The following is a 19,113-nucleotide window of genomic DNA, read 5'->3' as shown; positions in this document are numbered from 1 at the left end:
ACCTTCTGCAATTGCAAGCACTTCTCATTGGTAACGCACTGATACTGGTGAGGTATCATTTGTGTCACTTCATTTGTTTTGCTTGGTCTGTGTGTACGTGTGTGTGTGGGATGGGGGCAGGGAAGCATGTAATAGCAGATGTCATTGGGATTGGTTGAAAGAGCTGCAGTTTGGAACAGCAGGGTTGTATTTGCAAATCCTGGGTGGTCTTCTAATGGCTCTGGTCCTGCAGTTAACCTGCCTCTAACTGTAGGGTGTGTCCTACATTAAATGTCTATTTCCTGCCTCCCATGTTGGGCTATATAAAGCGGCTGTACCACTGACCTTGGCCCAGTCATTGTACAGTCACGCAGCCAGCTTCCTTCATTGCCATCGACAGATCATTTTGTGAGCGTGTGTTTCTTCTCTATCATGAGATTGTGTTGTGGTGCTCTGATCACATATATGTATATATTTACACACACATCGCACACACATTTCGGCACTGATGAACAGGTTTGGTGATTGTGTGTGAGAGGTATTAGTGCTCAGCATCAGTAATCCCCCATTAGTGGCCTTGCATTTGAGGATCCTGATCGCTCAATGTCACCCAGCCCATCAAGAGGGTAAAGTACATGATGCAGCATGATGTGAGAATGACATATATTAGTGTGTGTGGTGTGTGCCAGGGAGGCAGAGAGGCAGAGAGGGGGAGAGACAGAAGCACTGTATATGCCAGATAGACATGACTGTGTGACACGTGAGAAAGACTGACACTGAAAAAGATTGAGCGAAAGAGAAAAAAACCGAGTCAGAGAACATGGAAGTGACAAGAGGGAGAGACTGAAAGACGTGGATAAATAAGGGGGGTGGGGGAGGGAGGGGTGCTGGCACCAGCCTACTCAGGGCCAGATGTTTTGCGGCTAAAAAACTAGAGATGAATCAAAGCCATGTGAAGAGATTTATTAGGTTCCCATAGGAGCCCAGGCAGTATTACATGAAGCCCGCTCTGTTTACAGTGGCAGGAACCCCTAAACCACCCATCAACTACACTACTGGCTTGGCTGGGAATGTGAAGACTTTATATTTGGACTTATATAGGCTTTTGTCTTTATTCCTTTTCTCTCAGTGAATGTGCTGGAGGAGTTGGAAGAGAAACACAAGGCTGTTTAGTCTGAGTGCGTGAGCCAGAGTAGTGAACTGTAGCTCTGCCCAGTACAGTAGCACCCGCTGAATGTCTTTATTTGGCATCTGTTTCCCTCCATTTAGAGTTGATTTCAGATGCGTTTCGCCTACTCCGTCTGCTTCACATATTGAAGTTTGACACAGAGACTGCAATACAACTGGCTGCCTAATGTTTCAGGATTTCATTGACAGAACAGTGAAAAAGTTCCCCCATTTTTTAATTTTTTATTAATCTCTTATGGATCCAATCTAATGCCTTCCATTTCATAATATTGGTGAGAGAATGCATGCCGTGCCCTCTTGTGTTAATGGCTGCATCAGTAATGGATCCACACTGTATTGCTGCTAAGAGCTGACTGAATAATCTGCCCCTGCTGTGGCTGGAAAGACTGAGCCAGCTGTTTAATGATGTCAGCGTGCTGGAGGGGAAACAAACGAACACACACACACACACACACACACACACACACACACACACACACACACACACACACACACACACACACACACACACAGTTAGGCACACACACTTGAGGACAGACAGACGCGGACACGAGGCAAACGAAACGCATCCGTCATCAGCTGAACAGCTGAACTGACTTCACGGGAAGGAAACACCAACGCAGCCACCGTCAGGAGAACCGCGATCATATGCAGCATACCGACGCATAGTGAGGAGAGACAGATATGTAGAGGAGTCCCACTGTGAAATTAATGGGCCTGCCTTCCAAGTGTATGGATGTGACTCTCAGTTGTGAGGAGGTGTAACCAACAATTAACAATTGTTTTCCTTTGTTGTTGCAGATCGATGCCTTGAGTAAAAGAAGTAAAGAAGCAGAGGCCGCCTTCTTGAACGTGTACAAGAAAATAATCGATGTCCCAGGTAAGACTACACTTTATGTCTGTGCTGCGTGTGTCCTTTGTGTCTCTGTGTGTTTGTCTAGACACCTCCTGAGTCCAAGAACATGATCAAAAGAACCACTTCTTACATGCAGACGGTACCAAAGGAGGAAAGGGAAAAGCGCACGCCACCGTACCTCTGGTGCTTCTTCACTGTGCATCCAGGCGTGTGCAACGCCTTAATGTGTCCCCACGAGATCTCATCCCCACTGGTGAAGCCTTTATAGGGTCTTAACAGAAGGTGCGTCCTGATATGGATGACAAGTGCGCCCACGATTGGCTGGCGTGAAGTGCACACATGAGCAGTCACGTTCAGCGCACTGAGGCCGAGGAGGGACACGCAGCACAGTGAAACAGAACACACACCGCCACAGAGCCACTGGGTGGAGGTTTCAGCTGTATGGGAGCCCTGGAGAGGCCGTGTATGTAGAAATGAGAGAGGAGCTGGGTTCATCTATAGCGTAAGGAGGTCATCATATTCCCACATGGATAGACCTACAGTAATATCTTTGGATTGTACTGCTCCCAATAAGTCAGCGCCAGCTCTGACGGGGCTATTCTTAACTTGCAGCGAGACAATGATGTAATGCCTGATGCACACACGCACACACGCACACAGACACAGACCAGCCTGACTAATGCAGCAGTCTTGAAAGAGGAAACAGTGTGTTTTGTTCTGTCTTCTATCAACTGAGGGCCTGGTTAGTCAGCCCAGTGTGCTCTGCTTTAGATTAAAGGTGTCTGGCGAGAGCGCTCAGCACCAGTGGCCCACAAGTCAAACTGCTTTTAACAGGCTGTAGAGTTGATTTGGAGGGGGGGTGGGCTATGTGAAGGACAAAGGTTTGATAAGAGGGAGAGAAAGTTGATTTTCAAGGGCGCCGCAGCGCTGAGTCCAAATTCAGCGCATCGCGTTATGTTCCTTAGTGTTTGTTTGTTCTTGTGTGTATTTGATTGAGACTATGCAAGTGTGCACATGATGTGTGTTTGTGACAAGGTGTGTGTGCCCTGCATGGTGTGTCACCTTGACAGCACAAAATCAGCATGAAATTCCCCAATCGTTCTCCGCTGATCTCTCATTAGCATAGTTAAGATATCTAACTGCGTCAGACACACACACACACACACACACACACACACACACACACACACACACACACACACACACACACCCCTTACCCCCAGCTGTAAGTTGTCAGTTCCTGTTATCTATACAACACACACGCATAAACACACACACACAAACTGCTCTTTTAGCTGGCATGCTGATGAGCGTCGCCTGCGTCTCTTGGCTGCCTGTCACCAGTCTGCCACCCATGAGCACCAATCAGATGTGATTGGCCTGACTGACAGGGCTCTCTTCATCACACTGACAGTTAACCCTGCTGTGTGTTCACAGAGATGTTGGTGAAATGCCTCGAGAAATGTGTTGTCTTCCGTCTGTCTCGTGTTCCTTTAATCTCTTATTTACCTTTTGCCTTGCCTATTCTGTACGGCTCCACTTTGTCCATCTGTCTGCTCCAATGTTTCTCTTTTTTTCTTGCTTTCAAGCTGCATCATAGCGAACGCTTTCACTGATCATAGCCCAGTAATCTCTGTTGTTAATGTGTCTCATCCGCTGTCTGTGTGTATCTACGAGTATCACTTATCCAGTCCTCCTGCCGTGTCAGCAGTTGACGCATTTCCCCCACATACAAAAACAAAGTTATCTTGCACACCGACAATAGTCACTGTTGATACAATGCTTGATAGTGTATCATTCAATAACCTTTATGGATAAACAGAATGTGGCTGAACTGACTTCGACCTTTCATTGTTGTAGCAGGCCAAATCTCCGTTCTGTTTTTCTCTTTCCGTTCAGTGAAGTGCACAAGTGTTTTATAAGTATTTACAGTACAGCATTGCCAATAATGTACTTAAGTCGATATTTGAATATATTTGAAATTAACATTACATTAGCAATGTTAGAATGTATCTATCAAGGTTTGTTAGTAACGATAGGTCCAGTGTAGGACATTTAGCTGTTGAACATTAATCATACTTATTTACAAAAAACAATTGGCAGCTATGGCATCATGTAGAGTTGTCATCCACCTATCCGACCGGTTGGTAGTTTTAAGTAAGAAAAATATAGCAGAAAGAAACCAGCAAATGTGTCATCTGAATTTACTGCAGTACAGTTTATTTTTTGCATTTCAGATCCCTCTGATGAGGAATTTAACCACGATAATCCAGTATCAAATGATAATGTCAGTTCTGTAAATAAAGTCAATCCCTGACCTATAGCTGTGTGATGCATTAGTGACGGTAACATATAACTCTCCTTGTCATATTATTGCTAGTATTTGGGATATGTTTTGGTCCTAGCAATAACCAGTCATTCTCCACAGGGAGATCAAAGGTCAGGGTCAGCTGCAGAACAGTTCTCCTGGAGCTGCAGGAGATTCATTGCCTTGCTCAAGGACACTTCACCAGGGCAAACTCCCGCTCTCACAGGGCCTTGGATGTAGTTATTCCTAGCTCACTAGGCCACCTCTCCGCCCTTGTTTGGGTAGTCTGTTTTGCAGTTTTCAGTGTGTTTAACGCGGTGTTTTTTGTCTCTGCCAGACCCTGTACCTGTGCTGGAGCTGGCTCAGCAGCTGCAGCTGAAGCTCCAGAGGATGCATGACATTGAGACAGAGAACACCAAACTTCGAGAGACACTGGAGGACTACAACAAAGAGTTTGCAGAGGTTAAAAACCAAGGTAAGGGACAGGACACATGCAGAGCCACACATTTGGGGGTTTTACTGACTCTGAGAGGGGCATGGATGTAGGGCAAACAATTAATCATAGAGGAGCACATATCACCATTCCTTATTTCCATATTTGTGTGTGTAGTTTGGCAGGTTTTTAATATTCTCTTCTCTTGTATTCTGCGTTTGCTTTACCATTATGGCCAGTGAAAGTGCAGAGTACACTTGTGTGACCAAAGCCAAACTAAGATGGTGTAGCAGGCTGCTTCAGTGAGGAGGGAAAACAGCCTTTTGGCTAGGAAAGGCACATTTACACTGATTAATAGATGGGAAGAAAAATATACAGACGAGAAATGAAGGTGAAAAGACGGGATCTGTCCTAAAAATGGAACATATTGTTTAAGGTCATCAGTGTATTGTAGTTGGAAATATAAAAAAACAACAAGATGAAATAAAAATATTTTAATCAGTTTGGTAATTGACCACCACAAAAGTAAATATTTGTTAAGACATTCAAACTGCTGCTACTCTGAGAACACTCTCAAAAGTAAAAGTAAATAATGATAAAAATGTTCACATGCAAGATAACAGCAACAATGTGTTTGTTATGCTTGAAGGTAACCTCACCATTCCCACCAGGAATGGGATTTTTCTTGATTCCTCTAGATTGAAGACAAATATATATATTTTGGCTTAAGTAACCTTAAAAAAATGTCTGTCAGACGGAAATGTAGAGCGGTGAAAAATATTCTAAATAGATTTAATTGTTTACAGTAATAAGTGAAGTTGTTTTTTTAATAATGTGAACTAATGTGGCTCAACTGGTTTTGCTGCTGCCAACATCACAGCTTTGCTATTGTTTTGGTACAAATGCCTGCTGGGGTGTGCGCAGTGTTGGGAAAGTTCACTTTCTACATGAACTAGTTCAGTTCACAGTTCACAAATTTTAAAATGAACTAGTTCAGTTCATAGTTCATAATTCAAAATGTTGAACTAAAGTTCATGGTTTCAAAAATGAACTAATTTATAGTTTATAGTTCTTTTTTCAATACGTTGCTGCGAGCTATTATTTGTCTCCTGTACGATGTTAATGGGCTTTGGGTGGTAGTGGATCTGTTTTGGCTCTCTTTTTTATTCGCCACTCACACATACTGTGAAAGTACAAATTATTGACCTCTGCTTAAAAAAACTAAAATCACAGCCCATTCATTTCATTCTGTGCAAAGACAAAGCAACCTCTTAATCCAGATATCTCACCATGACTCGCGTATGCATGCACGTGCAGGGTGTGGCGTGCTCCCCTGGGAAGATTTTTTTTAAATGTTGAAGTTAAAAGCATCAATCTGGTGCACTTTTAGAGCAACATTAGGAGATCTATGGACACATCTCTCAACACCCAAACACAACTGTAAGCAGATTTTCTTTTAATTTATGGATATTTGACAAATCACTCTCCTTTCAAACTGTATTCTTCTTTATTAATAACTGTCATATAGTATTTTATACCCGTTTACTTTATTCTCTTATTTTTTTTATAACTATAATGATCATATAAAGATGTGCCTTTACCTCACTGGTTGTAGAAAAAGCTTCTTATATTCGTTAGCATAGCTAGCTAACCAGATGCTAATGATAACAACACAGTTATTGACTGTCTGATCAGTATGACAGATTAGCAGATCGCCACTGGGCTTTCAACTAAAACACAGACACGCAGAAACTGCGGCATGTGTATGGACTTATCGGTACTGCAATTTCTGAAGTGCTGGAGTGGCGTTCTGGTGCTCTCCGTCAGAACTGCACCCCTGTCAGTCGAGACCATAGACTGTATATATAGACATATCGAGACATATACCACGTGATGACACGTTAGGCTCGTGTTGTGTTCAAGGACCCTGATCTTGGCCAGGAAAAACAGGTACTCGCTTGTTTAATTTTGTTGCGGTCTAGATTTCTTTCTTTTTGCGTGTGTTTATAAATTACCTCGAGGGCCGTACCAAATTGTCTCGCGGGCCGTATACGGCCCGGAGGCCCGAGGTTCCCCACCCCTGCCGTAGAGTCTCACTCTGAGCGAGTACTGCTCCAGCTGCTCTCGGCTTCGTCCATACTAATTCATTCATTCATTCAATGCTCGCCGGTTCCGCGGTTCCACATTGTTTGTTGTGAGGAGTCTGACATATTTAGTATATTTATATTTTAGTGCGACAGCCAGGGGTGACAGGCGCGTACGCGTCACAGGCAGCTTGCTGTTGCCAGATTGGGTGGTTTTCCGCATTATTTTGAAGCCTGTTTACGGTGTGTTTTAACTGGGTTTTCGGCTGAAAGGCATATGAAATCTGGCACAATTTTGAACGCCGTTATAATACAGTGCTGAGAATGAACGCACTTTTGAACGCCGTTATACAGCGCTGAGAATGAACGCGTTCTCAATTACGTTCATCTAGCGGAAATACAGTACGTTCAGTTCACGTTCGCCCAAAATATGAACGCGTTCATGAACGATCGTTCATTGAACGCGTTCAGGTACATCACTGGGTGTGCGTCATACACGGAGTATGAGCAATTACGTCATACAACCCTACTTAAGAATTTGGAACTATCCCTTTTATATTGAGCTCTAAGAGTGGTGCTCCAGAGGTTTAATAATTGCTTCTTGCAAGTTTCTCCACTCAAAGAAAAAACTCAATAGGGCTTTTTGTTTGTGGCGTGGGAGGATACGGACACTCCGTATATTTTCTTGCTTATTTGGACCTTTGCCAATCACATTTCTGCATTATGTTTGCATGTTAATGAACTGAAATATAAGGTCATGGAAACATATTTAGCCCTTTTTCAAAGATCAAGGGCAAATTTGAACATATTCGAATGCCTTATAAATGTTTCAAACACACAAAATGTACAAGGTTTTACATTTTCAAATAGGTTTCAGGGGGAAAGCAACACGAGGCGCAGTTTCATGAATAAAAAACGACAGGCTACCTCGGGGTAAAGAAAGACGGAAAAACTGACAGAGGCAAGAGATGAGTGAGAAGCAGCAATAAAAGTGGTATAATTTTGGTCGAAAAGGAGGAGTGAGCGAGCGAGCAGGCAGTGTTTTGGAATCCCCCTTTCCTCAGCGAGAGTTAATTGGAACAGCTCGATAGCGGCAGGGTTCCATTTTGCCATTGATTTTCCTGTTCCCTCATCCTTTATCCCTCCTTCCCGCCTCAATAGATGGGGGATATTAAAACCCCAAAACACACTGTGGAACTCCCACTCCTGTTAAACGCAGACCTGCTCGCACACACAGAGTGCAGGGGCCATTGATCCCCGCAACCTAAATGTTTAAAGTTCAGTTAAGCAGTTAAGGGGTAAGAGGGCTCTGAGGGGACTCTCCTCTATTGATTATGTGTCAGAGCAGTGAGACTGGAGTTTAAATCACACACACACACAAACGCGCACACACACAAAGTGCTAAGAGCCCTCAGTCAAAGGCAGCAAGCAGCAATGCTCTTTATCATTGTCTCACTCACTTATATCTTTCTCTGTGAAACACACACACGTACACACACGGAGGCCTATTTATTACCCCAGTTATGTGTTAGATTTATTTCAGGCTGCCCCATACAGACCTCAAGCCGTCAGCAAGTTATGGGGTTTCAGCACTAATGCAGTCCTAATGAATACAGCATATCTGCTGCTGGTGATCGGTGAATATCCTATACCAGTCATGGGTGTAAAGATTAGGCCGGAGCCATAGGGGCAAAGGCCTTAGACTGTGCTGACAGAGGAAGAATGTGGGATATGAAAAGCTGTTCCTTAAGCAAAGGTCAAACCCCCCCCCCCCTGTCAGAGGGATTATTGTCATCACTGCCATTTAGCACATCTAAGAAACAGCTATAGTCTGGTGTCTATATATTTAGCAAATTGTCTGTTTTTTAACTTTTCCTTTTTGTACGTTCTGCTTCACCCTCTCCAGAGGTGACCATTAAGGCCTTGAAGGAGAAGATCCGTGAGTACGAGCAGTCTCTGAAGAATCAAGCCGAGAACCTGGCCCAAGAGAAGCAGCTCCAGCTACACAACGACTATGCAGAGAAGGAGAGGTGTGTGTGTGTGTGTGTGTGTGTGTGTGTGTGTGTGTGTGTGTGTGTGTGTGTGTGTGTGTGTGTGTGTGTGTGTGTGTGTGTGTGTGGTGTGTGTGTGTGTGTGTGGTGTGTGTGTGGTGTGGTGTGTGTGTGTGTGTGTGTGTGTGTGGTGTGTGTGTGTGTGTGTGTGTGTGTGTGTGTGTGTGTGTGTGTGTGTGTGTGTGTGTGTGTGTGTGTGTGTGTGTGTGTGTGTGTGGTGTGTGTGTGTGTGTGTGTGAGATACTTGTGGGGACCTAAATCTGTTTACACAGTCACGTGTGGGGACTCGCCTCCCTTATGGGGACAAATTGGAGGGGAATCATTAATTTTAGGTTGAAGACTTGGTTAGGGTAAGGGTTAGGCATGTGTTGGTTATGGTTAGGATAAGTCTCCAGGAAATGCATGTAAGTCAATGTAATGTCCCCTAAAGTGTGTGTGTGTGTGTGTGCGTGTGCAGTGGTGTTTCAAGTAATAACCTCTGCATTCTTTTTCATTTAAAACCTTTGGGTCATTGTGCCCTTTGAACAGATCTGCTATGATTCCAATCTTTGAAGGATTTAAGAATTCTGGCTTTTTTTCATTTTATGCAGAGCTATTCATGACTTAATTACTTCTTCTCAGCTAATAGTTCTTGGACTTGTTCCTCATGGTTATCGGTTCAATCAAGAAATTGCTGCTTGTTGGCACTGCCTTCCTTTAAAACATGAATGCAGGGATGAAAATACTGAAAAGACGAAGCCAGCATTTTTGTCATGTGGGTGCTTGCCATTGTTGTCTTGATGGGAATCAACACCTCAGACTCCTATTTTCTGTCTTTACCACATTATCTCCAGCCTTTTTGTTCAGAATAATTGCTACCACAAACCTCTATTGTCTCTGAATATATACCCCACTGAATGAAACCCACTAAATGACTATGTAATGATAGAAAATATGCTTAGGTGTCATTTAATTTTAATCTAAAGTAATTTATTCTGATTTAATAGCTTACTTCCTATCCAACCCCATTTTCCTGGCATTTTGGAGTCTTGTTTTTTTCAGATGCACGGGAAGCCTGTGGCAATAATAAATAAGCTCTCAATTACTGCCAGATAATAAAAAAAACATGAAAAAACAGTGAGTACGGGAATGCTGTATTAACTCTTTGAAAGGCTAGACAGTCACAGGCAGGCAGCATCATAATGTTGCTTCACTTATAAACTCAAACGTGTTGCTCAATGAATCAATAATATTATGCTGGCCAGGCCAAACTGAAAACACGAGGTTCAGTTTTTCAAATGCAGGTGGAGAATTGACAGGTCAACCTTAAATGAAGTTATCTCTGATAGCAATGATGCTCCTATTTGGAATTAAAGGGATGTATAAACGTGTGCAGAGTCGAAGAGAAATGATGAGCACTCGTGCGATTTAGCTGGAGCAGCCTCGGGGCTTAAAGAGACGGCACATCTTCACTGAGGGTGAGCAGGAGTTAAAGGTGGTGATGGATGCATTAAAGCTGAACATGTTTCTAAACTTGGAAATGAAGCACTGCCAAAATCAAGAAATCAATAGAAAAGTCAATATGGTGGGTCATAGAGCTCAACAACACATGGTAATGTTCAGTGTTGCTCACGCGCAGATATAATGATATGTTAAGTGTTGTAATACTGGGTGATGGAGAATGATTTCTGAATGACGGCAAACAGAACACGGTAGTAGAATGCTCTGTCTTTTCAAAGGAAAACAAGTAAAGAGGAATATATTTTCAAATGTTTTCCACTGCATTACTTTATTTGTTTGAACAGGAAGATACTTTGTTCTGTGCTGTTTGATCATTTAGCTGCATTTTGGATAACACTTGCAATCCCGTTTTGACAATCATTACCTGCATATGGGTTATCCAAAAAGTTTGTCATTGTGAAAGTTTTCCTCAAGACAAAAGATCACTAGTTTGGATTTCTTCCAGTTGCATCATATTCTCATTTAACATTTCGAGACATTGCCAACAAATGCTACAGAGTTTTTTTTTCTTCCACACACTCCCTACAGTCATTAAAACACTTAAGAAACTTTCTCAGTGATCCTTTTTTTTTAAAGTCTCTGGCCCACTTGCTGTGTGTTTATTAAATGTTCAGTACAGAGCTCATATTTCCCCTCGTGTCAATCATCATGTTTGCCGTGAAGCCATGTTAAAGCTCACTGCTCCTTTCAGACGTGCAGCAGAAGATCAATTGTCCAACTGTATTTCCTTTACGTCAGTGTTTTATAGGCCTCTTCCTGTCTGCAGAGAGCTGACTTCCTGTGTCTGAGAGGGGCAGTAAATGGATGGCACCTCTGATGCATTTTATCCTGCAAGGAGTGAGGGAAGGAGGGAGAGGGAGAGATGAAAGGATGAAGGAGAGGGCTGAAAAATAGAGATGACAGGAGAGACAGATTGGCGGAGAAGGGGGGCATCAAAGAGTGCCATAAAGACTGTCTTTTGTGCTAGATTATTGATGTTTTTACACGCAGTGGCAATTTCTCAGCAGAGCCCAACTTTTTATATGCTAAGAATGAATCTATTTTATCCTTGTGGTTTCTGACACCCCCTTCCCCCTCTCTTACTAAACCCTTGCTCTCCCTCACTCTCCCCCTGGGTGCAGTGTGCCCCAGTGGCCAGACATTCCTCCCTAATAGGGCTGCTTAATGAGGAGTGGGTTGTGTTGGGAGGATTTTAGTGGGGAAAACACTTCAGAAATGGTGGGAAAATAGAGAATAGTTGCAGTTGCCACAAAGTGTGAAAGCAAGATGTACTGATACAGTACCTCTAGCTGTGACTTCTTTCTCCAAACTCTTATTTTCCACCTTCTGTCTGCCTCTGTAGGAAACTCCAGGAGAGCCAGGACTCCATGTCCTCACGGTTGGAAGAGTCCGAGCACAAGGCCCAGTCCCTCCAGACAGGTACGAGCCTTACACAGACCTGAGAACTGTTTTAGCCCGCTCAATTAAAATGGCAACCTTATCACTTAATATTAGGTGGAGCTGGCTTTAAAGACTTGCTTTCAACTCTTAGGTATTTTTCACGGAATGTACATGTTTGAAAAAGTTTTGAAGTTAAACACTTAATCTGCTTCATCTGAACCAGGTGGGTGTGGTTTGATCAGATTGACAGTGGCCTAGCAACATGGGCAAATAACACCTTGACGTCAGGACAAAAGCACAAGCTGTACAGAAATCTAAGGAAAAATATAAAGTTAAAAAAAGTGAGGTGAAGGAAAAATGAATCGGAAGAAGATCTTTTTTCTTTAGACAAAAACGTCTAAATCTAAATTTTAAGAATAAAGTTGATATACCATTTAATAAACCTCAAACTACCAGGGGTATCATATATATTGTACGTTTTTATTTTAAATAACCATAATCTTTATTTACAGAATGCGTAGAAGCAAGCAGTTTTAGAAAATATGTTTTCAGGGTCTTTGAAAAGTATTGTTCCTACTTGGTTATATATTATTTATTTGAAAGTCGACGATTGAAATTCACAACCGACTCTTTTTCCGTCTTTTGCAGCACTTGAAACAACTCAGGCCGAGCTCTTTGATTTGAAGACCAAGTATGACGAGGAATCCACAGCAAAGTACGTGTCCTGGTGATATATGCGTGTGTTTGCTGGTGACTTCTCCCCTCTGGCTCCTCCATATTCTGTTCCTGCCTGGAAACTCCCCCTTCTCTCCCCAACAGCTGGATTGTCTCCCACAACACTCGGCAAAATCCAAATCCCAGCATTACCCAACGCACTGTAAATACTGACAGGGATTGTAATGCGTTCTGCAGCCACAGCAGCACCGAAATAGGGATCTTCTGTGTGTGGTGTAGGCTAAAGCACTCTCTGATTCATCAGGGTCCTGAGGAGGAGGAGAAGCTGACGAGGGTCGCTTTGAGATCTCTGACTAAAAGCCACGCAGGCTTCTAACAAGACCTTTAAGATAAGGTGGCTTCAATTACGTGAGCTGTAGGCATCTATCATTATCGATCTTATAGTAGTGGCGAGGATGAGAACAGAAGCTTTTCCATGTCAGCACTCCTCACTGTGAAGTGGCACTTTATGACATTCACACTCTTTGTTCCCTCGGGGTTAGTAGCGAGAACCAGAGCCACTCGAGCACCCAAACCAGCATTCAGAAAGTTAAAATACTGACAAAAAAATGAAGCCTTTTATGGTGTTTTATTGGTAATTGGTGAAAAGAACAGATCACTGTTTCCTTAAAACATCAACTCTTTTTTTGATATCATTTATACTATTTATAGAAATGTTCAAAGGTTCCGTGCGTGCGCCCTGCCTACAGAGAACTATCAACTTAGCTTTTAAGGTTCCCCCCCTCGCCATTTACCCTTCCCCAAACTCACTGTGTGTCTCTCCATTAACAGAGTTGTTAAATTGATTGGCTGTTAAAAACAGATCAATCCCTCTCCTCTCCTCTCTTCCTCAGGATACTTTTCCCCCTCGTTTCTAGCACACTGTCTTTTTCCCCTGCACTGCGAGTGTAAGAGGAAAGGCTACCAGAAGATATAGCATGCAGTATAATGGCACTAATCAATAGGCTCATAGTTTATCATAGAAGCCCCCCCGCTTTATTTTTGATTTTTCATGACTATATATCCTCTACTTTCTCATTTCTTTACACTTTCTTATTTGTTTTTGCGTCCTTGTCTGTTCCTTTCATGTCAGAAGAAACACATTTTGAAAAGACATATACAGAAGGTCCCATTTGCTTACAGAAGCTAATAAACACATGCCAACACACACACACACACACACACACACACACACACACACACACACACACACACACACACACACACACACACACACACACATCCTCATACAAATACACACACACACTCGTGAGCCTGAGGCAGTCAGGGTCCTTGACTATGTGGCGTGCTGTGATCTGAAATTTTAATGCAACGCTTTAAAGCACACACAAACCCTCTCTAACCCTGCACCCTCCCAGTCCTTGGAGTCCTTCCCCCGTTTACTGCTTGGCTGAGCAAATCGCCAGTGTTTGGCTGAACACAACTTTTAACCCTTCGACTGCATATATTTTGGCCCTGCAAAACGCAAACTCCATACATATCATGCACTTTTTCCACACATACACACACACTTCAGCTCTAAACTTTCCACTAAGGAGGACATTGCGTGACAAATCCCCCATCCTCCTGCTGCATTCGGGTAATCTGCCTTTTAAAATACATTTACACACACTCAGACACGGACGTACACACTCAGAGAGAATTTGGTCGATGTTGCAGTGCCCGGAGTGTGTGAGCGGCAGCGGGAGGCGGGCCTGCCGATGTAGCGTAGCCCCCTGTGTGTGTTTGCGCTGTGAGGGTCTGGCTGGCCGCATTTTACCCGTTTAGTCCCTGTTAAAGATTAATGATATATTGATCCAAATACAAAAAGGATTATATATATATGTGTGTGTGTGTGTGTGGTGTGTGTGTGTGCTGGTGTGTGTGTGTGTGTGTGGTGTGTGTGTGTGTGCTGTGTGTGTGTGTGTGTGGTGTGTGTGTGTGTGTGTGTGTGTGTGTGTGTGTGTGTGTGTGTGTGTGTGTGTGGTGTGTGTGTGTGTGTGTGTGTGTGTGTGTGTGTGTGTGTGTGTGTGTGGTGTGTGTGTGTGTGTGTGTGTGTGTGTGTGTGTGTGTGTGTGTGTGTGTGTGTGTGTGTGTGTGTGTGTGTGTGTGTGTGGACTGATAACATTTTGGGGAAAAACATTACATTTCTGATAATTAAGAAAGAAAAGCCTTTTGACTGTTGCCTGTGTCCACCACAAACAAACACAAAATGGCGCACAACATGCAGACACACTCTCACAGCTAGCTTCTTTTTAAGCCTCCTTGAAATCCCCAAGGTAACACGCTGTGAAAACGCAATGTGGAGAAAGCTAAGGAAAGAAAAGGAATGGAGTGATGAAAGCTAGAGGGCAAAAAGCGAGTCAGAGGCTGGAGGCTCCAGCGAGGAAGAGGGGATAAGAGTGTGATAGAGGAGGGAAATGAAAATCTAAATCAGGGGAATATCCTGCTGGCACTGAGGACAGAGGCCGAGGAAGAGAGGGCGAAAGATGAGAGAGGGGAGGTGGAAAGGGGGGAAAAAAGATGAAAGGAGGAAAAGTGGAGGGGAACGGGTTGAGGAAGGCAGGCAGAGGGTGAAAAGGAGGGTTGAGTGAGGAGCAAGCGAGAGAAGATGATAAGAGATGAAAAGGCCTGTCTGCGATAGAGGAAGTACAGTAGGGGCTTAGAGGCTCTGGGCTTGTTCTGAAGTCCTACAGTGCTCACTGATGTCACTTGTGCAGCCATTGGCTTTCATGATACAAAAGCGTGTTGTTTGTCTATGTGATTTTCCAGTGCAGCTGTGCGTCTGCTCTATAGCTCCTCCCTGTGGCTGCTATATTAAGCCGTGTAGGTGTGTTTTAGTGGATTTAAATCAGATGTTTACCATTAATAAGGACACTCCCTTTACTGTTTAGTGTTTGAATTAATTCCAGCATCAGCTGGCCAAGGACAGTTCCTGCCCGGCGCAGCGACTGACTGACTGTATCAGGATATGGAGAAAATCCCTTCCCTGTGATCTGCTTTGGCCCTCAGCCTCTAGCTTTGCCTTTTATAATTCCCAAATACAGCCAAATCCAAAGGTTATTTAAGAAGACTTTGTGCATCTGTACTTTGATTAAATGATCACATTTGGAGCAGGAGCGGTGGTGTATTTGGGCTGCATTACTGCCCATAAACGCTCTCCATTACAAGCTTTTCTGGCTTGTTGGCTCTCTGACCCTACATTTGTGTGTGCGTGAGTGCGAATGAGCGCGCACACTATAGCTTAAGACAGGATAAAAGCCGCCGAGGTAGTGTATTATAATGTTGCTTAAATGCATACTAGATCCTTTTAACTGTAAGGGAAAGAATAACAGCGTAGAGTGAAAAGCTCTCCCTCCCACATCTGATTCTTTTTGCTGCATTGCCTGTGGCACAATGTTGACCTAATATCAACTGTGTCTGTTTTGTTAAACATATTTAAATCGGTAGTACTCAAGCCTATGGGACATAACGCTGTTTCTCATACTGTGACACACAAATACAAAAGCTGCGTGGGTTATTGGGTTCACTATCAAAAGATTGCAGGGAAATCAAAAGGTCTTAATGGACATGGCGGTGCACATATGCGCTCACATCTTTGAACTCAATGCCACTCTTGTGTTCTTATCAACATATAATGTCTTGAATAAAAACTCATGCACACACTGTGTCTTTGCACGGCATTCAACACAAACATGTTCATGCATTTTTTTGTTGTAACCTTATACGGCAAAATGTATTCAACATTTATCCTGGAACGCACGCTGACTCACAACTCATTAGCAGAAAGGGCCATCTTATTGTTTAACCATGGTGCATACCTATGCTTTTTGTAAGTCTTGGAAGAAATTGACTTTCAAAGTTTGCTTTCATTCATTGTTAAGTGACAGGGTTTCACGTCACTCATGAAAGAGGGTTATACATTTTTTTTTTTCAAGTTCAGAAAGAGGTGGTATTATGGGGATGTATTCTTGCTGTGTGACCTCTAGCAAGTGAGAGGTGAACCATGGCCCCTATCCAGACCATTAGTCAGACACAATCACACAGCTTCATAGCAGATTAGTCGGCTGTATTAGGACTTAGAGCTCTATTAATGTAATCCCTCTGTTTTAGTGTAGCCTGGGTTTAGGGGCTTACATGCGCACACACACACACAAATACATCGATGCATGCACACATACAAGCTGTTTGGGTTATGGAGTTCACAATCGATGGATTAAGGTGAAATTTAGACTGTAGCTTAATGGACACGGCATCAGCCTCCTAAATGAGTTCTCTAAACAATTGCACTCACACGTGATGTGTGCAGAGTGTACTTCCTGGGATTCATCTGTCCATTTATCCATTCTTTCATATTTGTTTTGAATTTGTTACAAGCGCTGTCACTTCCTGTGTTTTAACAGTACATGTCTTTCTCAGGGCCGATGAGATTGAGATGGTGATGACAGACCTGGAAAGAGCCAATCAGGTAAACTTCATAGCTGAACATTTTTACACAGCATTGTTCAAATACTCCGTCCCACTATCCTTCAATATTTGTATTATTAAAATATAGACAAATAAACTGAGAGAAATGTGTTTAAATTGATGCATGTACATTTTATATAGAGATTCTAGTGATATTCTATTTTTTTTCTTACCGTCAACAAATTTCACAAAAAGACCGAAACCAAATTTTTTTCAAATGTCTTTGAAAGGTCTTATTTTGCTGATTGCTCTGAGACAAAGAGCTCCATTGTTGTCCAAAACAACGTTAAAAACACATTAGTAAGCCACAAAGTTGCACTGGGTGACGTGTTCCTGTTTTTAAAAGGTTAAACATGGGAACTGCAGTTTTGTTTATTTGTGTAGTCAATCCCACGTACACCATCATGCTGTTGTATATATCCACTAGAACAGCAAGCATGTTTTCATTTGGTTGTTAAAGTAGTCCTCGACGTAAGCACTATTTACTCCTGTTTGAGTTGCGTTTGTTTGAAACGACATTCTACTTTTAAGTATTGATTGATGGACTACACACTGGTGGTTTGGATCTTATTTTAAATCAAATATGTTTCAGAAAACCATCAACATAGAATATCCACAGGCTTATCCGTTAAAATATAATTATCCGTCTCTTCAGAATCTATGAAATGTGGCTTCCATGAACAAATAGTGACTTCTTACTGTGAGGGCTGCTGTTTGTTTTACATGTTTAATACACACCTAGAAACCCACCCTGCTGAAATAAGCCCCCTGGCGTGCTCTCTGCCCTTGTGTTGTAAACATTCCTGTGGTATCTGTTAATGTCATTGTTGTTAACTTTCATTATTAGCCCAAGAATATGATTTGTGGCTAAAGGGGTAGCATAGGCATGTAATGTTAATATTAGCCTAAAGGTTAGCGCTCCAACTATAATGCCACACACACACTATTCACACTTCTGATTTGAGGTTTACAGAGGATGACAGCATGGCCTCCAGCTCAGTCAGACTTTTTATACGCTTTTATAAAGAGAAAATGGAAAACAGGATTTCTCTCTTACATCAAACAGTCCAATTCCCACCCAGTCAATAACCGCTCTCAATATGGTTGCAATTAGGAACAGTGTGGAATCGGCTCCCTGTGACTCTTAATGATGGCAAGTTGGCCGGTGTTGCAGATGATTCTCAACTGGAGCTTGGCGGTTTGGCCATAAACACAAAGCAGCGGGTATCTCTATCCCAGGACTCATTTAATATTTTCAATTAAGGAAAAATCCCCCCTCCTCCATCATCACACACTTACTTTGCGTTCTCTCTGCCCTCCCTCCACTTTGTAGTGCATGTTTGTTTTTGCTGCGATGGGGTGGACTTCCTTTCCATAAAGACGCACAGTAGGCCGTTAGAAGGTGGTGGTCTATTTGAAACGTTTACTCCTTCAATCTGATTCCCTATTTGGTATGCCAAACCCTTGTGCAGTGTAGTCCATTCATCCGTTTACTTTGCCGAGCCTGAAAACAAATGTTGAGCTAATTATTAGTAACGTTTCATCACCAACATCAACCTCCAAAGTACATTAAGTTGCTACACATGACGCTCTCTCCCTGTAAATGTTTTGGATTGGTTTTCAATTGCTCTTGCTCATGTGTGTATGCCAAAAAAGAACATTAGCTTTTAATTGACCATTAGATCGATCATTTATGACAATGTTTGAACCTCTTGTGGATTTTCCCTAAACTTATCCTCCTCTCCTCCCAGCGAGCAGAGGCAGCTCAGCGCGACATGGACTCGCTCAGAGAGCAGGTGTCCTTGAGCAGCCAATCCCTGCTGGGCAGCCCGGCCAAGGCCGACCCCGACACGGTAACACATCTCTGACACTCTGATTTACTGCATGGCTGACAAATAGGAATTGATAGTCTAAAGATCAGCTGGGCCTTTTTTATGCTAGAGGCGATCAACTTATCTTAAAGGTCACACATCGGTGTCATCAATGGTGTATTGATTTGCAAAGGAAAGGTTGCCAGGGTGGCTATAAGTGATTGGTGTATTGATTTACTCATTTATTGGGTCAATTCAACGACTGCTGAGGTGAAGTTTAGTTGGTGACAGACGGCCACACCAAAGTATTTGCTTCATTGATCCTCAATTTTGGGTGGTCGT

The 19,113-nt window shown here is 42.9% G+C and overlaps 1 protein-coding gene across 5 annotated transcripts in view; it reads left to right on the top strand.

Moving 5' to 3' along the window:
- cux1b (cut-like homeobox 1b) overlaps positions 1–19,113 on the top strand; it is a 63,152-nt gene that overhangs the window by 24,014 nt on the left and 20,025 nt on the right. For all 5 annotated transcript variants that reach the window (XM_034097483.2, XM_034097481.2, XM_034097480.2 and 2 more), the window contains exons 4-10: positions 1,969–2,047; positions 4,669–4,806; positions 8,755–8,878; positions 11,742–11,818; positions 12,428–12,494; positions 16,913–16,961; positions 18,712–18,813. In XM_034097483.2, coding sequence (XP_033953374.1) covers positions 1,969–2,047; positions 4,669–4,806; positions 8,755–8,878; positions 11,742–11,818; positions 12,428–12,494; positions 16,913–16,961; positions 18,712–18,813 — 636 coding nt within the window. The remainder of the gene's footprint in view (positions 1–1,968; positions 2,048–4,668; positions 4,807–8,754; positions 8,879–11,741; positions 11,819–12,427; positions 12,495–16,912; positions 16,962–18,711; positions 18,814–19,113) is intronic.

This window comes from Pseudochaenichthys georgianus, chromosome 13 (genome assembly GCF_902827115.2).
Source record: "Pseudochaenichthys georgianus chromosome 13, fPseGeo1.2, whole genome shotgun sequence".
Classification (NCBI taxonomy): domain Eukaryota; kingdom Metazoa; phylum Chordata; class Actinopteri; order Perciformes; family Channichthyidae; genus Pseudochaenichthys; species Pseudochaenichthys georgianus.
Note: the sequence above shows the minus strand (reverse complement) of the source record. Positions and strands in the feature narration are given on the sequence as shown.